We start from the raw sequence: 18,075 nt of genomic DNA, 5'->3' as shown, positions 1-18,075 counted from the left end.
GCAGAGCACTGTACTAACCGCTTGGAATGTACAATTCGGCAAAAGATAGAGACAATCCCTGCCCAGCAACGGGCTCACAATCTTAAAGGGGGGAGACAGACATCAAAACAAGTAAACAGGCATCAGTAGCATCAATACAAATAGAATTACAGATATATACACATCATTAATGAAATAAATGACTCCCTGATCTACGCTTGCACTCTGCATTTCCTTCAGCTAGAGGTTGAGGAGTGGACTCAGTGGGGGGGGCGGTGCAGATAAAGTATTCTCCCTCCTGCCAGCCCTCAGCCTCTTGTGGCCCAACTCTCACTGTGGAATCCTCCTACATTGTTGCCCTGGCACTTTCCATCCCCTCCCTCTCCTCCCTATGTGTCCGTTGAAACGTCAATGTCCAGCAGGGTGGGGGCCTTGACGTCACTCCCCCCGAGAGGTGTCCTGAGGTCAGCCTGCCCTTCTCCAGGACACTGAATTATAATAATTATCATCATGATCATTGTGGTTTATGTTAAGGGCCCACCACGTGCCAGGAACTGTACTAAGTAATGATGATGATGATGTTGGTATTGGTTAAGCGCTTACTATGTGCAGAGCACTGTTCTAAGCTCTGAGGTAGATACAAGATAATCAGGTTGTCCCATGTGGGGCTCACAGTCTTAATCCCCATTTTACAGATGAGGTGACTGAGGCCCAGAGAAGTTAAGTGACTTGCCCACAGTCACACAGCTGACAAGTGGCAGAGCCGGGATTCGAACCCATGACCTCCGACTTCCAGACCCAGACTCTTGCCACTGAGCCAGTACTGGGGTGGATACAAGCAAATTGGGTTGGACACAGTCCCTGTCCCGCATGGGGCTCATAGTTTCAACCCCCATTTTACAGATGAGGGAACTGAGGCACAGAGAACTTAAGTGACTTGCCCGAGGCCACACAGCAGACAAGCGGTGGAGTCGGGATTAGAACCCATGTCCTTCTGACTCCCAGGCCCGTGCTCTATCCACTAAGCCGTGCTACTGAACTAGAAGACCCACCTCGCTTCTCCAGAAGGAATGCCTTTCTTCGAGGCCCCAGCTTGGATCACTGCACAATAAAACTACGATGTTGGATTTCTTTTCGATTCTATACGCTGTGGCCTTGAAAACCAAAACAGAAACATGAGTCAGCTGACTCCCACTATTAAAAAAAAATGGGGAGCAAAAGAAAAGCATAAGGTCCATATGGTAGCTATTGATCTTGGCCATCTGGAGAGTGAGCAGCTTGCTTCTGCCATGTCGATTCAGAAGATGCCCTGCAAACCTTTCTCCCCATTTAGAGGCCCATTTGTTGGTCCCGGTGAGGATGGATTTCACTGGATTGAGGGAACTGTTCTGAAAGGAAGTCCAAGGGGGCTTTGGGGGTTGTTTGGGCAGTCTACATTACAAGAATGGCTAAGTAGAACTTGGAATGCATTTGCGTGCTTTGTATAGGGACCTACACACACACAAGTGAGTACTTGTGTGGGATGGACGGAAAGCCTTATTAGTTTGAAACACCACGGGCGGGAAAACTTGAACTTTTAATTAGCCGGGTGCAGATTCTGCAATAGTTGGTTGATGATCAGGGTGACTCCTTACCTCGGAAGAGTGGACTCGATGAAGAATACGCCCTTTTGAATAAACCAATATCATCTTCATATCGTTCTTCAAATTGTGGAATATCCGCTTATTAAAGTGTTGCGTAATAACTGATAGGATGTTTGTGGAGCGCTTGGAACATATAAAGTGTTTTGCAAATTTTTCACTACCCTAGCATAGTAAGCAGAAGCAGCGTGGCTCAGTGGAAAGAGCACGGGCTTTGGAGTCAGAGGTCATGAGTTAGAATCCCAGCTCTGCCACTTGTCAGCCGTGTGACTGTGGGCAAGTCACTTCACTTCTCTCTGCCTCAGTTACCTCATCTGTAAAATGGGGATGAAGACTGTGAGCCCCACGGGGGACAACCTGATTCCCCTGTGTCTACCCCAGCGCTTAGAACAGTGCTCTGCACATAGTAAGTGCTTAAATACCAACATTATTATTATTATTAAAATAGTAGCGGTAATAGACTCTGTGGAGCATGGAAACTCATTGTGGGCAGGGATCATGTCGACGAACTGTATTGTACTCTCCCAAGTGTGTAGTACGTTAGTACAGTGCTATGAACCCAGTATGCACTCAGTGAATACCATTGACTGATTGATTGAGTCACATGCTTGGGAAAGTACATGAGAACCAAGAGACACATTCCTTGCTCATAAGAAGCTTATACTCTGTGTGTGTATGTGTGTGTGTATTCAGATGAAAGTCATGCATTCACAGAAATCAGTTGACTTTGGGAACTTCTTTCCCATCGGTGGTCTTATTTGGGTCTCCCTGTAAATAAGAGAGGAACAGAGGTTATTACCGCTTTATCCCATTTTACAGATTAGGGAACTGAGGCCCAGAGCAGGTGATAGAATTTCTAAGGCCGCTCAACATGTCCGGGGTGGAGGTTGAGACAGAACCGCAGGCGGAGGTGGCTGCTTGTTCAGAGTCATAGTGGACAGTCTGGTTGTTCAGCTGGCCTGGAGCAGATGTGGCTTCTGCTGTCTAGTTCCGTCGCTTGGAAGCAGCACCCCAGTTTGCAGAGACCTAAAAGGGGAACGCAGTGGCTCTGGAGCAAAGGAAGCGTTCGGGGAGGGGGGGGATCATCTCCACCCAGAACCAGTCCTGGGGACTGCGGCTTTCTGTTAAAGGTGCTTTGTGAGGTGAGGACTACATAACCTAAGGCATGCTCATCATCTAACACACTTCTGTGATTTTCAGGCCCTCAGAGGTGAGTCCAGGGTTGGTGAGGGACCCCGGAAAGACTGAATCTTGCCCCGGGGTCCAGAATATTGAGTATTTTCTCCCTCTCGCTTTCAGGTGTTTGCTACTTCCAAAGTGCCTTTCTCTGGAACTAATGTTCTCTGCGCTTGGGCTCAGCCCAGATGCAAAATTGTGCTTCCGTTTGCCAGTCTCAAGTAAAGGGCAGTGGGGAAAAGCAGGCATGTTTCCTATAATCTTTAAAAAATGGACTCTTCTTTAAAGTTAAGAAAAATCGATCGGAGCAGAATTTTTCAACTTCAGTCTTTCCTCCAGAAGGACTTGGCTATGTTTAGATGGGATCTCAGCAGCACCCTTTCTCTGTCTTCCTATAGATCTTTCAAGCCAACACTGACGCGACAGAAGTGGTTCTGAACAAGATTCCCACTCCGGTGCTGACTCGTTTCATCCGAATCCGTCCTCAGACCTGGCACACGGGCATCGCCCTGAGGCTGGAGCTCTTTGGCTGTCGGATTACAGGTTCGATCCCTTCGCTTCCTTTTCCTTTCGTCTTCCCTGATGCCCCGCTTTCTTTCCAAAGTGCAGCTTGCTGAATTCATATCAAAAAGGAAACCCCTTTCCTCACAGTAAATGCAGCTCCTTTTCTACCAGAATTCCTTCATTCCTTTATACTTCCCCCCATTTTAGTTATTAAAAAGAATAATATTAAAATGATGGTTATATTTTTTAAGCACCTACTATGTGTCGAGCATTGTCCTAAACGCTGGGACAGATACAAACTAATCAGATCAGAAACAGTTCCCATCCCACATGGGGCTCCCAGTTGAGAGGAGAGAGAGAACAGGAATTTAATACCAATTTTACAGATGAGGAAACTGAATCAGTACAGCATGCTGTCCCCTTGAAAGCATTATTGGCATTATTTACACTATTTTAAAGCATATCATATTCACATTTATTTCTTTGCAGCCTTGAAAGGACAAGCATTCTTTTTCTTTTCTTTTAATTTTATGTTCTTGAAAACCTATTTAATGTTAAACTGGTTAGGCTGTCCAAGATAGCATACTCTTAAAGGTACAGAACACAATGAAGATAAGCGAAAACAAGTCTTACTAATAATGAGATCTAAAACAATCATCATCATCAACAACAATAACCACAACAATGCTAATGATGGTATTTATTAAGTGGGTCTTATGTACCAAGCATTGTACTAAATTCTGGATTAGATGCACAGTAATCACATCAAATTCAGTCCTTGTTCCACATGGGGCTCACAGTCTAAGAGGAAGAAACTGAGGCACAGAGCAGTTAAGCGACTTGTCCAAGGTTACACAACAAGCAAGTGGTGAAACTGGAACTAGAATCTGCGTCTCCTGACACTCAATCTATCTGTCTGCCTGTCTGTCCCTCTAGACTGTGAGTTCGTTATGAACAGGGAATGTGTCCCTAATTATATCGTACTCTCCCAAGTGCTTAGTACAGTGCTCTGCACATAGTAAGCACTCCATAAATATAAATATCACTGATTGATTGATTTCAAATCCTTTCCTCTTTCCACTAGGCCACCCACTGTCTCCCAGTTCTAGTTTGGACCTCCCTGCCAACCTCACAGTACCTCAGTGCCTTGCCTGCATGCAAAGACACTAAAATAGGGTAACCCTTCCCGGGTTTGTACTATTCCTAAGACGTAGAGAAGCGGCGTGGCTGAGTGGAAGGAGCACCGGCTTGGGAGTCAGAAGACATGGGTTCTAATCCTGGGTCTGCCACTTGCGTGGCTCGGTGGAAAGAGCACGGGTTTGGAGTCAGAGATCATGGGTTCGAATCCCGGCTCTGCCACTTGTCAGCTGTGTGACTGTGGGCAAGTCACTTAACTTCTCTGTGCCTCAGTTACCACATCTGTAAAATGGGGATTAAGACTGTGAGCCCCACGTGGGACAACCTGATTCCCTTGTGGCTACCCCAGCGCTTAGAACAGTGCTCTGCACATAGTAAGCGCTTAACAAATACCACCATTATTATTGTCTGCTCTGTAACCTCGGGCAAGCCACTTAACTTCTCTGGGCTTCAGTTACCTCATCTGGAAAATGGGGATTTAGACTGTGAGCCCCATGTGGGACAACCTGATTACCTTGTATCTAACCCAGTGCTTAGAACAGTGCTTGACACATAGTAAGCGCTTAACAATACAAGTATTATTATTATTATATAGAGGAAATGGAAGTTCCAAGCTAAGGGGCTGATACTTCAACTGACTGGATGCTCTTGATTTGGGCAGATGTCACAGAGAGTATCTGCCTCTCAGTCAACCAATAAATCAGTGGAATACCCAGCTCTGCCACCGTCTGCCGTGTGACCTTGGGCAAATCACTTAACTTCTCTGTGCCTCAGTTACCTCATCTGTAAAATGGGGATTGAGACTAGGAGCCCACATGTGGAACTGGGACCGTATCCAATCCAATTTGCTTCTCTCTACCCCAGTGCTTAGTACAGTGTCTGCCATCTAGTAAGTACTTAACAAATACCGTAATTATTATTACTGAGTGCTTACAGTGTGCAGAGCACTGTACTAAGCATTTGGGAGAGTTTGATGTAACAGAGTTGGTAGACGTGTCCCCTGCCCACAATGAGCTCTCCACTGTCCCATATCCCGCCAGGCTTGCGTCCATATTGCATCAGCTCCCCCCTCATCTCCCCCAGCCTTTGGATCCCTCCTCTGGGAATGGGGCAGCTCAATGCATGGAGACGGGGGTGCATCTTACCTGCCTCATCCGGCGACTTCATTTCTGGGGACCACGAGCCGGGCCCCGGGCCTTGGCCGGCAAAGCGGGGGGCAGACACTGCATCCTCCCTCAGAGGCCGCCTCCTTCCTCCCTCCAGCCATTGCCTTGCCACCCCCAGACACATTCATTCATTCAATAGTATTTATTGAGCGCTTACTATGTGCAGAGCACTGTACTAAGCGCTTGGAATGAACAAGTCGGCGACAGATAGAGACAGTCCCTGCCGTTTGACGGGCTCACGGTCTAATCGGGGGAGACGGACGGACGAGAACGATGGCGATAAATAGAGTCGAGGGGAACAACGTCTCGTAAAAACAATGGCAACTAAATAGAATCGAGGCGATGTACATTTCATTAACAAAATAGATAGGGTAATGAGAATATATACAGTTGAGCAGACTCGGCAGGCTCGAAAGGAGGGATGCTTGTGGGTATCACCGGGAAGAAGGCTGAGTAGCCTGGGCCCCGCAGCCTTTACCCTCCAACTCAGAGGGAGGCGATCCCAACCTGGCCCCGGGGGTCAAGACGTTTGCTCCAACACACCTCCTAGCTGCCTGTGAGCCCCTCAGACGCGAGAGCTCAGCTGGCGGAAGCACCTTGGCATTTGGGTACCTCGCTGTTTCACCCCCGGGGACGTTACCGAGGGAGCACTGTCGTGCCGATAACCTGAAGTCTTCCTGTGTTTCGACTTCCCTCCGCTCATCCTTCCCCCTCCGCCCTCTCCCTCCTTGCAGATTCTCCGTGTTCCAACATGCTGGGGATGCTCTCGGGCCTGATCTCCGACTCACAGATCACAGCCTCCTCCACCCGGGAGTACCTTTGGAGCCCCAGCGTGGCCCGCCTCGTGAGCAGCCGGTCCGGCTGGTTCCCCCGCATCCCCCAGGCCCTGGCCGGGGAGGAGTGGCTGCAGGTGGACCTGGGGGTGCCCAAGACCGTCAAAGGAGTGGTCATCCAGGGGGCTCGAGGAGGGGACAGCATCTCGGCCGTGGAGGCCCGAGCCTTCGTGCGCAAGTTCAAAATGGCCTACAGCTTGAATGGCGAGGATTGGGAGTATATCAAGGACCCGAGGACCCTGCAGCCCAAGGTACGAGGCCTCCAGAGCAATGAGGGTGGGGGTACCTCAACCAGCCTGGGGGTGGGATTTGTGAGTGAAGGGGTCGAAGACAATAAGTGTGGCCTGGTGGAAAGAGCCCGGGTCTGGGAGTCAGAGGACCTGGGTTCCAATCCCGGCTCCGTCACCTGCGTGCTGGGTCAACTTAACTTTTCAATGCCTCAGTTTCCTCGTATTTACAATGGGGATTCAACCTCTGTTCTCCCTTACACTTAGACTGTGAGCCCTACATGGGGTCACCTTATGTGTCCAAACTCATTATCTTGTATCTATCCCAGCGCTCAGTAAGGACTCGGCACAGAGTAAGCACTTAACAAGTACCATTCTTCTCATTAATGAGCCATTTGGTGGAAGAAAGACCGGTGGGGTAGGGAGACCTGGCCCTTGGAAACCATAATAATAATAATAATAATTATAGTATTTGTTAAACACTTACTGTGTGCCAGGCACTGTACTAAACGCTGGGGTGAATACAAGCAAATCAGGTTAGACAGAGTCCTTGTCCCGCACAGTGCTCACAGTCTTAATCCCCATTCTGAAATTGAGGTTACCGAGGCCCAGAAAAGCGAAATAACTTGTTCAAGGCCACACAGGAGACAGGTGGCAGAGCTGGGATTAGAACCCAAGACCTTCTGACTCCCAGGCCCATGCTCTATCCACTATGCAATATCTCTTCCGTGGCTCAGCGGAAAGAGCCCGGGCTTCAGAGTCAGAGGTCACGAGTTCGACTCCCGGCCCTGCCACTTGTCAGCTGTGTGACTGTGGGCAAGTCACTTCACTTCTCTGGGCCTCAGTTACCTCATCTGTAAAATGGGGATTCACTGTGAGCCTCACGTGGGACAACCTGATTAGCCTGTATCTCCCCCAGCGCTTAGAACAGTGCTCTGCACATAGTAAGCCCTTAACAAATACCAACAACAACAACAACAAAAAGATGACCACCCCCCCCCACCCCCCAGCCGGGAAAGACCGACCTCTGCAGAGTCCCTGTCCTGGCCCTCAGGGAGTCTGGAAGGCCTAGCCCACTCTGAACCTCAAGCAATACTTCTGGGAGGTCACCCCCTTGTAGGTCTTGGAAGAGACCGGTCTCGGAGAATGAGAGGGGATGGGCTGGCCTGGGCTCCAGCTTGGTTTGCTGAGTGTTTCTCTCTGGGTTCTCTGAGTAGGGCCTGAAGCTTTGCAAGGCTGACAAATTCCAAGCTGCCCACTGTAGGCTTGGCGGGGCTCATGGCTTCAGTAACCTGAACCCGGAGCCGCCTGCCCGGCCCAGAGCTCCTATTCCAGGCGAGGCCAAGGAAAGCTGACCACAGTGGCTGGTCGGAAATCCCTCCTGGGACATATTTGAGACGTTGAGAACTGAGCTGGGTCTGTCTGCGGTCAGAGCCTCTCGGGGACAGAGAGGGAGAAGCAGCGTGGCTCAGTGGAAAGGGCCCGGGCTTGGGAGTCAGAGGACATAGGTTTGAATCCCGGCTCTGCCACTTGTCGGCTGTGTGACTGTGGGCAAGTCACTTAACTTCTCTGTGCCTCAGTTACCTCATCTGTAAAATGGGGATTAACTGTGAGCCTCAAGTGGGACAACCTGATTACCCTGTATCTACCCCAGCGCTTAGAACAGTGCTCTGTACATAGTAAGCGCTTAACAAATACCAACATTATTAAGTGGCCAGAGACCGGCTTTGGAGTCAGAGGACCTGGATTCCCGGATCTGCCACTTGCCTGCTGTGTGACCTTGGGCAAGTCATTTAACTGCCCTGTGCCTTAGTTTGTATGTACAAAGGGTGATAGGACTGGATCTAACCCGATTATCTGGAATCTGCCGTAGCACTTAGTACCGTGCTTGGCACATAGTAAACGCTTAACAAACACCACAATTATTGTCAATATTATTATGAAATACCCATTCTCTTGCCTCCTACGACTGTGAACCCCATTTGGGACAAAGACTGTAGGTGATCTGATTGAACTGTAAGTTCGCTGTGGGCAGAGAACGTGTATATCAGCTCTGTAACATTGTACTTTCTCAAGAGGTTAGTATAGTGCTCTGCCTACAGTAAGTGCTCAATAAATACAATTGATTGATTGTATCTACCCCAGTGCTTGGCACATAGTAAGCACTTATCAAATTCCACGAATTATTATTATTGGCAGAATGCGTGGCACATAAGGAGTCCTTAACAAATACTGTCAATTATTCTTATTAGTAGTAGTATTATCATTATTTATATTTACTGAGCTCCTGCAGAGTGCTTTACTGTTTTAAGTGCTTGGGAGAGAACAAACAAAGCAAGCCACACATTGAGAAGCAGCATGGGCTATTGGAAAGCGTGTGGGTCTGGGATTCCGAGGACCCGGGTTCTAATCTTGGTTTCACCATTTTTCTACTGTGTGATCTTGGCAAGTCACTTAACTTCTCTGTGCCTCAGTTATCTCATATACAAATTGAGGATTAAGATGGTGAGCCCCATACGGGACAGGAACTGTGTCCAACCCGGTTAGCTTGTATCTACCACAACACTTAGTAAAGTGCCTGGTACGTAGTAAGTGCTTAATAAATACCATTAGGAAAAAATTGCTCCCTGCCCTCAAAGAGCCTACAGTCTCTTGGGGGAGGCAAACAGAAATGACTTCCAAATGGTGAGAGAAACAGGGCAAATATTTTGAGAAGAAAGAAGCTCTTGAACAAACCTGCAGGTGAGGCAGCCTGCTGATGAGCACTTGAGCTTTATGTTCCATGGAACAAAAAACATTTTCCATTTGAATAACTCAAAGAGGTTTTGGAGAGGTCACCTCCCCTTTCATTTGAAAGGGAGTGGTGGGAATTTGGAGGGAAGTGATTGGGAAAGTGGAAAGAAAGATAGGATGGGGTAAAATAGAGGCACATGCTTGCTTGCGCGCTCTCTCTCTCTCTTTCTTTCTCTCTCCCTCTCCCTCTTTCTTTTACCCGAGGTCCCAGGACTGGAGATAAAACTCAGCAAGCTGGGTAACATGGCCAGCTGGATAAACCAGCGCTGAAATTTGCTAGAGAGACTGGAGGGAAGCTGACTCAGGGTGTTAACAACTGAACACTTGCAATTCTTCTTTTGATTTAAAAGGGGCCGTTTGCCTCACTAGGGGTTGATGTCTACAGCACGAAGCTCTGAGCATTTGGGAAAGAAACCCTCGTTCCCAGACCCATCTCCAGTGCTCTGAATGACCCATCCAATAAAGTCACAGTCCAGACCAAAGCGTCCGTTGAGAGCCTGGGCAAAAGGAGGCACTCGATTTGGAGAAGGGAATGCAGAGATACTGATCTGTGACCCTGGATTGAGTATTCAGCCATCAGAATTGCGTGGATACCTTCCTTTTGGCAGGCCCACCTCAGCTTCTCCGCTTCCCTGACTCCCAGGAACTTATTTCCACCAGAAGGAATAACTATTATTCTTATTGTATTCTGTTGTATTATTGTATTCGTTAAGGATTTACTATGTGCTCAGCCCTGCACTGTACTAAATGCTGGCATAGATACAAGATAATCATGTCAGACATCGTCCCCGTCCCACCTGGGGCTCACAGTCCAAGAAGGAAGGTGAACACCTATTGAATTCCCATTTTACAGAGGAGGAAAGAATAATGATGGCATTTGTTGAGCGCTTACTATGTGCTGAGCACTGTTCTAAGTGCTGGAAACCGAGGCGATGAGAAATTACCTTAATTAGGAAATGAATTAATAACTCCCATCTCCTGTGTCCTCCTGGTCCTGTGCTCTTTCCAGTAGGCCTCCGTGCTTTTCTCTAACTGGAAGCTTCCCGAGGAAAGAGATCGTGTCTGCCAATTGTACTGTATTTTCCCAAACTCTTAGTACAGGGTTCTGAACTCAGTAGATACTATCCACTGATGAATCATCTCACTGATTGGATGGTTGGTTGGAGAGCAGTTTAGGAAGAGGATAATATGGTCTATCTTTCCTGCAGCTGTTTGAAGGAAACATGCACTACGACACCCCCGACGTCCGAAGGTTCGACCCCGTTCCCGCCCAGTATGTCCGCGTGTATCCGGAGAGGTGGTCCCCGGCTGGGATTGGGATGCGGCTGGAGGTTCTGGGCTGTGAATGGACAGGTAAAGCTCCCATTTTCATTTCTCTGCCCTGTCCCTGTGGTTTCACAGAGAAGGGCATCACAAATCCTGGGGAACCAGGTTTTCGCCTTCCTGCCGAATACTCTCACACATCAGGCCTGCCAACGCTCATCTTGCCTGCAGGGTGGGATCCGCAATCCTGGGAGACTCCACCTTCCACGCAGACTGTTGGATCGGAGTCACCCAGGGAGGGCGGTGGCCTCAGTCCAACGTGTTCCTGAGCTCCAAACACATTTTTGAAATGGTTCTCGGGAATAGTTTTGTTTTCCATCCAACGAGGAGCTCAGGAAAGCAGCCTCCCACCCACCCAAATTCAATTAGACCCTGGATCGAGAAGCCAGGGGGCTATTCCTGTGGCTTTCAAAAAAACAATAACACCCCTCGTAACAAGAAAGCAATCTGCTTAAGGCTTATTCTGGCCTCCAGATGTGAGCGGCAGAGGGGCTTTGCTTTCACCTAGGAGCCTCCTCTGCCAAAGGCATTTGCTTGTAAGTGTTCCCACGGCCGGGAGCTCCAGGGGAGCCCTCAGCTGGACCATCTCTCTGATCCGAGTCCCGTGGGATTTCTATGGACGGTGAAGCCCATCGAGAATTCCCCTCCAGTCACCTGGTTTGGAGACGAGGCCCTTCTGTTTTGGGATCCGCCTTCCCTTTAGCTTCTCCTTGTGCCACTTGCCTGACATTACTCAGGGTCACCCCTGACTCAGGAGCACAAAGGCAGGGCAGGGGAAGGAAGAAGTCCCAGATTGCCACTCCATCAGGGCACCCTAAGAGCAGAGGCCACTCCACGTCTCTCCCTAGTGCCCCCGTGCACCCTGCTGGGTGGCCGATCGAATGCCCGTGGCGACTTAGTTGCTCCATCCGTGAAATGGGTAGTATTGCCTCAGCCTGGCACTTCATTCAGCGATTGCGAGGATGATGATTAAATGTTTAAGCTCCTGAGGAGAAAAGTGCTGCAGGAGCACGTGGCATAATCCTTCAGGGACGGAGCTGCGTCCGGGGTGTCTTTGTGGGAGGAATTCTCAAAGGACGATCTCCCACTGGGGACCTCAGAGGTGAACCGGGTTTCTTCACATGGTTCCTTGCCCTCCGATGAGGGGGAAAGCCCACAGAACAATTTTACTTGGAGAGAGACACCATGAGCGACCCTTATGGCCTGGGTGATGGGATTCAACAGCTGCCCCTCAGCTCTCTGCTCCCTGGTGGACCCGTTCCTCCACATGTGTTTTCAATATAACCTCTGACAATGACACATGATGACTTCATTTGCAGAACCAGGCGGAGAGCACTAATAGCCCCTAGCCTCGGAGTCTGCTTTTGCAATGCTGTTGGCCAGTGGTAAACATCTATCTTCTCCCTCCCCACCACTCCCGTCTCTGCCCCCCACCCCCAACCCAGTTGCCCCAGTGACTAGGCAGCAGCTGGCTTCTCATTTCAAAGCCCTCCCTGGCCCCTTCTCCAAAGATCAGAGCTGGAGGCCCATTAGCCCATGGCCAGCTCTCCCCCCCTTTGAAGTGGCAAACATCTGGTTTCAATTGCTCGGCCAACTCCTCAGTTTGACGGGCAGTTACCTCTGGTCGTTTAGGACCAGCCCCGGAGGGCAGGAGAATCTTGTGCCTCCTCACTTTCCCTTTCAAACCCCCACTCCATCCATCCCTCCTCTCTGGACCCGCTGCCGGTTTATCCTGCCAGGCGGCTCTTTCCCCCCGCTGTCTTTCCCCTGGATTCCAGCCTCCGTATCAATCACGATAAAAAAAAAATTGAGAGAAAAGAAAGATTGTGCTGCCTCTAAATTACGCAGAGCTTTTTGACACCTTGCTTTCACCTGGTGCGGGAGGTTTTTAATGATTATTTCTTGCCTTGCTGCCTGCAATCTGCATCTCAACGGAGTTTAAGGTTTTATGACCGAGTAGCCAATTTGAACTTACAAATTGGGCAGCTCGGAGGGTATTTGGTATTTCCTGGGAGCACAAGGCAGGCACTGGAAAAGATGATATGAGAATGTATATGAGTGATATTTAATAATGGAAAGGGGAGAAGTCGAGCGTGAAAAAAGCTATTCAGCGTGTTTAGCCGTTTCCTTTGCCTTCCCCCTTTATTAAATGGGGTCCGGAAGGGTGTTTGACAAAGGAGCTTAATCTCATATAATGGAGCAAAAGCTCTCTTCTAAAAATGGGAGGAGCCAAGTCTCTCAGCTCTCCACCTCCCGCACTACTTGCATTCAAAGATGCGGTTCTGAGCAGCTCATTTTTTCCTGCGGGCAGCAAACATCCTTTCTCAACCCAGGGCATTATTATACATTCGCAGTCTGCAGATGGGGTGAAGAGACTGATGGAGATGATCCTCTGTAAAATAACAGTCTGGGCCCTATATTTCTGGGATTAAAAACTAGACCCTGTCAGACCGATTCAGTTCATGTCAGGGGCCCTCTAGGTCTGTTTGTGGCTTCGGTATTTGTAATGGTAATTAAGTCATCGTAAGGGTTATGACTTTGGAGGGTGGACAGTGAGTTTAAAAGGAGGTTCTTCATCGATGTATTTCCTCATCCTCCATTATTATTTCCATCTTAGACACTAGTTCCGCTAATAGTACCCAGGATCACTGACTTCTGTTAATAATAATTATGGAAAAAGCACAAGTCTTGGGTGTCAGAGAACCTGGGTTCTAATCTCACCTGTGCCTCCTTTCCCTCATCTGCAAAATGGGGATTCAGTGCCCGTTATCCCTTCTACCTAGAGTGTGAGCCTGAGTGGGACCTAACTCTCTTGTATCGATCCCAGTGCTTAATAAAAGCTTGACACACTGTAAGCATTTCACAAATACCACATTTAGTATTATAATTAATAAGAACAATTTTGGTTTTGTTAAGTGTTTACTCTGTGTCAAGGGCTGTTCTGAGCTAGGGTAGCTACAAGTTAATCATATCGAACATAGTGCCTGTCCCACATGGGGCTCAATGTCTGAGTAGGAAGGAGAACAGGTATTGGATCCCCATTTTAGAGAGGAGGAAACTTAGGTACAAAGAAGTTAAGGAACTTGCCCAAAGTTGCCCAGCAGATAAGTGGAGAGCCGGGATTAGAAGCCAGGTCCTCTGATACCCAGGCTTGTGCTCTTTCCACTAGGCCGTCGTGTTTCTCAACAGATGGTATTGTGCACAGATTCCTGTGAGCCTTCACCAGGCTCTGTTTTCTGGCAAGCTACAAAGGAAGATTCAGGTACCTGATCTTGAGAAGCTTACAATCTAAGGGTAGAGAGAGGATAAACACCAATTCCCAGACATCCAAGTTGGCCTAGAGGGCAAATAGCAGAGGCATAAAACAAGGGGAAAAAAAAGAGTAAAACATGTTCATAATCTGCGGAGACATGAGCTATCCCTGTAAAAATCCATGGTGAAATGGGAACTATTTTGTCTGGCTTTGGGAAACAGCTGGTTATGAGCAATCATCAATCCTCTCTGCGTGCCTTGCCTTGTGCAGATGTGAAGCCCACTGCAGAGACACTGAAGCCAACGGTGAAGAACGAGGAGACCACCACTCAGTTCCCCACTGAGGACGAGACCACAGAATGTGGCGAGAGCTGCTTTGACTATGGTGAGCACTTAAGACCCCTTGGACCGGGAGCTCGGGCTTAAATATTGCTATTTATTTGCTTGAAGCAATGCCGTTTTCCCTCTCCAATTTCACAAACATCCCAAATGGTTTTCCTTCCAGACATACGAAAGCATATAATAGCTACAATACGTCTCCTCGGGAGACTGGGGCGAGCGGTCACTGGAGAGATGTGGGATTTCCTCTACGTATAGAATGGGAGTGGGCGAAAGTGTGGGTTTGGAGAGGGAAGCACCGCAACTTTGCCTCGGAAAACAAGGAAGGAGAGTATAGCCTCGGATCAGTAGCTTTCAATGGGAAATTGATGTCTGTTTTTGAATCTCAGAAGGCTGTCTATGTTCGATAGACAATAATTGGCAGAACTCACACATGAGACACATTTTAAATCATACAGTTAGGGTCACTAAGCTTGAGGACATTCCTAATAAACCACGAATTTTGAAACATCTGGTGTTTTTGGCGAGAAATTAGAGCCTGGCAGCCTCAATTTACAGTAAATTACTGATCATTACTAAATGTTCATTAGATGGAATGAGGGAAGATTGGAATAGGGACCTGCGAAGTGAGAGAAATATAAAAATGTAAGGCGAGCTCAGTAGGAGGATTGTGAAATCCACCAATTCTGCTAGCTCAGACTTCGGTCGCAATAGATACCACACGGCTCGCATTGGACCTCTCCAAAAAAAATAATAAAAAATTTAAAAAAAGAATCCAAACTAAATCAACAGAGAGAGTTGGGAGGAAAGCCAGAAATAAATGCTGAAGCTGTGTGACTGAAAATGATAATTTAATGCACATGCTTTAGGGAATGTACTTTTGTTTATGATCTAGGGAAAAACCGATTGGTCAGAATTAGTTTAATCCAGGGTTCTGACATTTTAATGAACTTGAGGCTCTTACTTTATTGAAGGAAGAGGGTGGCGGGGGCGGGGAGGGGAGGAGAGAGGGAATGTAAAAGACCTTCCAGGATATGTTTGGGATAACTTTCTAGCTAAAAGAGAAAAGCATTGTGAATTGATATACTGTATTGGATGAATAGAGTTAGACTGTTTTGAGCAGGAGTTTTTTTTTTCCAAATGACTGTCAAGAGGAGGTTTCAGGAGCCTGATAGCCAACTTTCAGAGGACTGTGATTAATCTAGTTTCACTGCTCTCTAACTGGTTCGTTCACATGGAAGTTGCCTTTCCTCTCCACAAAATGTCTGGTCCGAAGTTTTGTGGTTCTTTAGCTATTGTATACCTGAAAACATTGGAGGGAAAATGATGCTCTTTGAATTGCTTTACGTTTTGAAAGCCAAAAGCACATTCTGAAACGAACAGGGGGTTGTAAGGAGGTGGAGGAAAGGATGGCCTTTTCCAAGCTTCCAGGTTATGTTCCCTGATCGCTTCCACGTGTCCCTCCCCGACTCGCATTCCCTGACCGACCTGGACGTGGGGTAGGGGTTGGGACGCACGGCATCCGTCCTTTGGAGACTAAAGCCAAGAGAGTCGCAGTGTGGTCGTTGCGGGTGAGGGTGAACCTTTCCTCTGGTAAGAGCTCTCCCATCCCTCCTCCTGAGGCAGAAGATTTTTTTAAGCAAGCGTGGTCAGCTTGCACCCCACTCACCAATTACTGTCTTCCTGCAAGGGCCTGGTAGCATCCCTTCGTCCCTCTGACTTCCTTCCCTCCATTTCCTCCCCACTCTCAGCCCCACGTGATGCCTTGCCTCATTTTCACCAGCAACTGCACTGGCCCAGACAAGAGCTTCCTTTTTGGTTCATGCTCTCCCACCGATCCTCTGGGATCCTTCCCGTTTTCCCTTTAGTTTCCTTTGCTTTAGAACTTGGGGCCACATGGCTTTAATTTCTGCAGCCAGAGAAGATCTGGCCCTCAGCCCTGCTGCCGGGTCATCCGTCACTCCCCTATCAATGATGGCAACCATTTTCTGACCACTGTGTTTTTTGTTCTGCGATGTGCATTTACCTCATTGTGCCAAGTCACCCTTCCCCGCAGGGACAGGCTGGCCAAGTTCTTCTGCAGTAAGATCGATCCCCCGATAAGTCAAACTTTAACTTTACCATTCACTCGTTCATCGAGATCACTTATTCCTCACTGCTCACTTCTGGGCCAATGGCCTATTCCATCATGTGCAAGAGCGAGGTTGGCAGAAGTAGAGCTAATACTATTTTTGGGGAGTCAGACTGCATCTGGAGCATTTGGGAGACATTCTTCTTTACTGTTCAAATGAGTTTTTTTAGCATTTTTCTGCTTTGAGAGGGAGATAGAAGGAGCTGATTAGAAGCTGACAGCCCATGCGTGGTACCCTCTCTCTTATTTGCTGATGAAGGAAACTCCTGACAGGGCCGAGGCATCCGGGACCGAGATCGGGTGGAATGGCAGGCTGAGCTAGGGAGTGGGCGACGGTCATGAAGCATCTACCACCTCTATTGTATTGTACTTTCCCAAGCGCTTAGTACGGCGCTCGGGTTACAGTAACTGCTCAATAAATACCTTCGACTGATTGACATAAAAAAATTGCTTAATGAAGAGTTAAACAAATAAGCCAGGGAAATACCTCCATCTCCTTGATCCTTAGGGCAGGCCAGTTGTTAAAATGCCACCGGTGGTCCGTAATAATTGATAATAATAACTGGGGTATTTGTTAAGCCCTTGCGATGTACCAAGCACTTCACTAAGTGATGGGATACATATGAGATAATCACATTGATCGCAGTTCTTGTCCCTCGTCGGGGTCCCAGTGTAGACAGGAGGGAGAACAGGTATTTAATCACCATTTTCCAGATGGGGAAACTGAGGCACAGTGAAGTTAAGTGAGCGCTTACTACCTCGCTCTGTGTACTGTATGGGTTCATTAAATTCCACTAACTGATAATAATAAAAATAATAATGATGGCATTTGTTTAGCGCTTACTATGTGGAAAGCACTCTTCTAAGCCCTGGGGAGGATACAAGGTGATCAGGTTGTCCCACGTGGGGCTCACAGTCTTAATGCCCATTTTCCAGATGAGGTAACTGAGGCACAGAGAAGTTAAGTGACTTGCCCAAAGTCACCCAGCTGACAAGCGGCAGGGCCAGGATTTGAACCCATGGCCTCTGACTCTCCAGCCTGTGCTCTTTCCTCTGAGCCAAACTGATGTCACTCTGAGCCCCATTTCATTTTGCTGTTTTGTCTCTGTTCTCTCCCCCTTAAAGAAGTGCACGTCCCTGCGGGATTCAACTGCAACTTTGATGTCATCGACGAGGCCTGTAGTTGGATGTATGACCGGGAGACCTCATTCAGGAGCCCCTGGCCCGCAAGCTCCAGCCCAAACAGTGGTTCGCTGCCTGGTAAGCCAGGAGAGGGACGTGGGAACGGGATGAGGGGCGTCCAATAGCTGTCAAAATTTTGGAGGGGTTGGTGGTATCTAACGGGATCAATTGCATTGTTGTGCATATGGGAGTTTGAGAATAGGCATAGAACTACAAACATAGACCTGCTCATTGTGACTGGGAAGGAGCTGGAGAGAGGGAGAATAAATTATAAATTGCAACGTCCACAGCCGTTGGAGAATCAGCGAGTCCATCACAGCATGGCGTTGCATGTACGTAGTTCTGTTAGTGTCTCTGAAAATGAAAGATGACTAAGGGCACCGGTGTGTCTTC

At 48.2% G+C, this 18,075-nt stretch overlaps 1 protein-coding gene across 5 annotated transcripts in view; it reads left to right on the top strand.

Moving 5' to 3' along the window:
- Positions 1 to 18,075, top strand: part of NRP2 (neuropilin 2) — a 138,806-nt gene that overhangs the window by 70,282 nt on the left and 50,449 nt on the right. For all 5 annotated transcript variants that reach the window (XM_016227234.3, XM_029069931.2, XM_007666678.4 and 2 more), the window contains exons 8-12: positions 3,194 to 3,338; positions 6,337 to 6,686; positions 10,664 to 10,808; positions 14,302 to 14,415; positions 17,626 to 17,760. In XM_016227234.3, the coding sequence (XP_016082720.1) occupies positions 3,194 to 3,338; positions 6,337 to 6,686; positions 10,664 to 10,808; positions 14,302 to 14,415; positions 17,626 to 17,760 (889 nt within the window). The remainder of the gene's footprint in view (positions 1 to 3,193; positions 3,339 to 6,336; positions 6,687 to 10,663; positions 10,809 to 14,301; positions 14,416 to 17,625; positions 17,761 to 18,075) is intronic.

Source organism: Ornithorhynchus anatinus, chromosome 7 (assembly GCF_004115215.2).
Source record: "Ornithorhynchus anatinus isolate Pmale09 chromosome 7, mOrnAna1.pri.v4, whole genome shotgun sequence".
Lineage (NCBI taxonomy): Eukaryota > Metazoa > Chordata > Mammalia > Monotremata > Ornithorhynchidae > Ornithorhynchus > Ornithorhynchus anatinus.
Note: the sequence above shows the minus strand (reverse complement) of the source record. Positions and strands in the feature narration are given on the sequence as shown.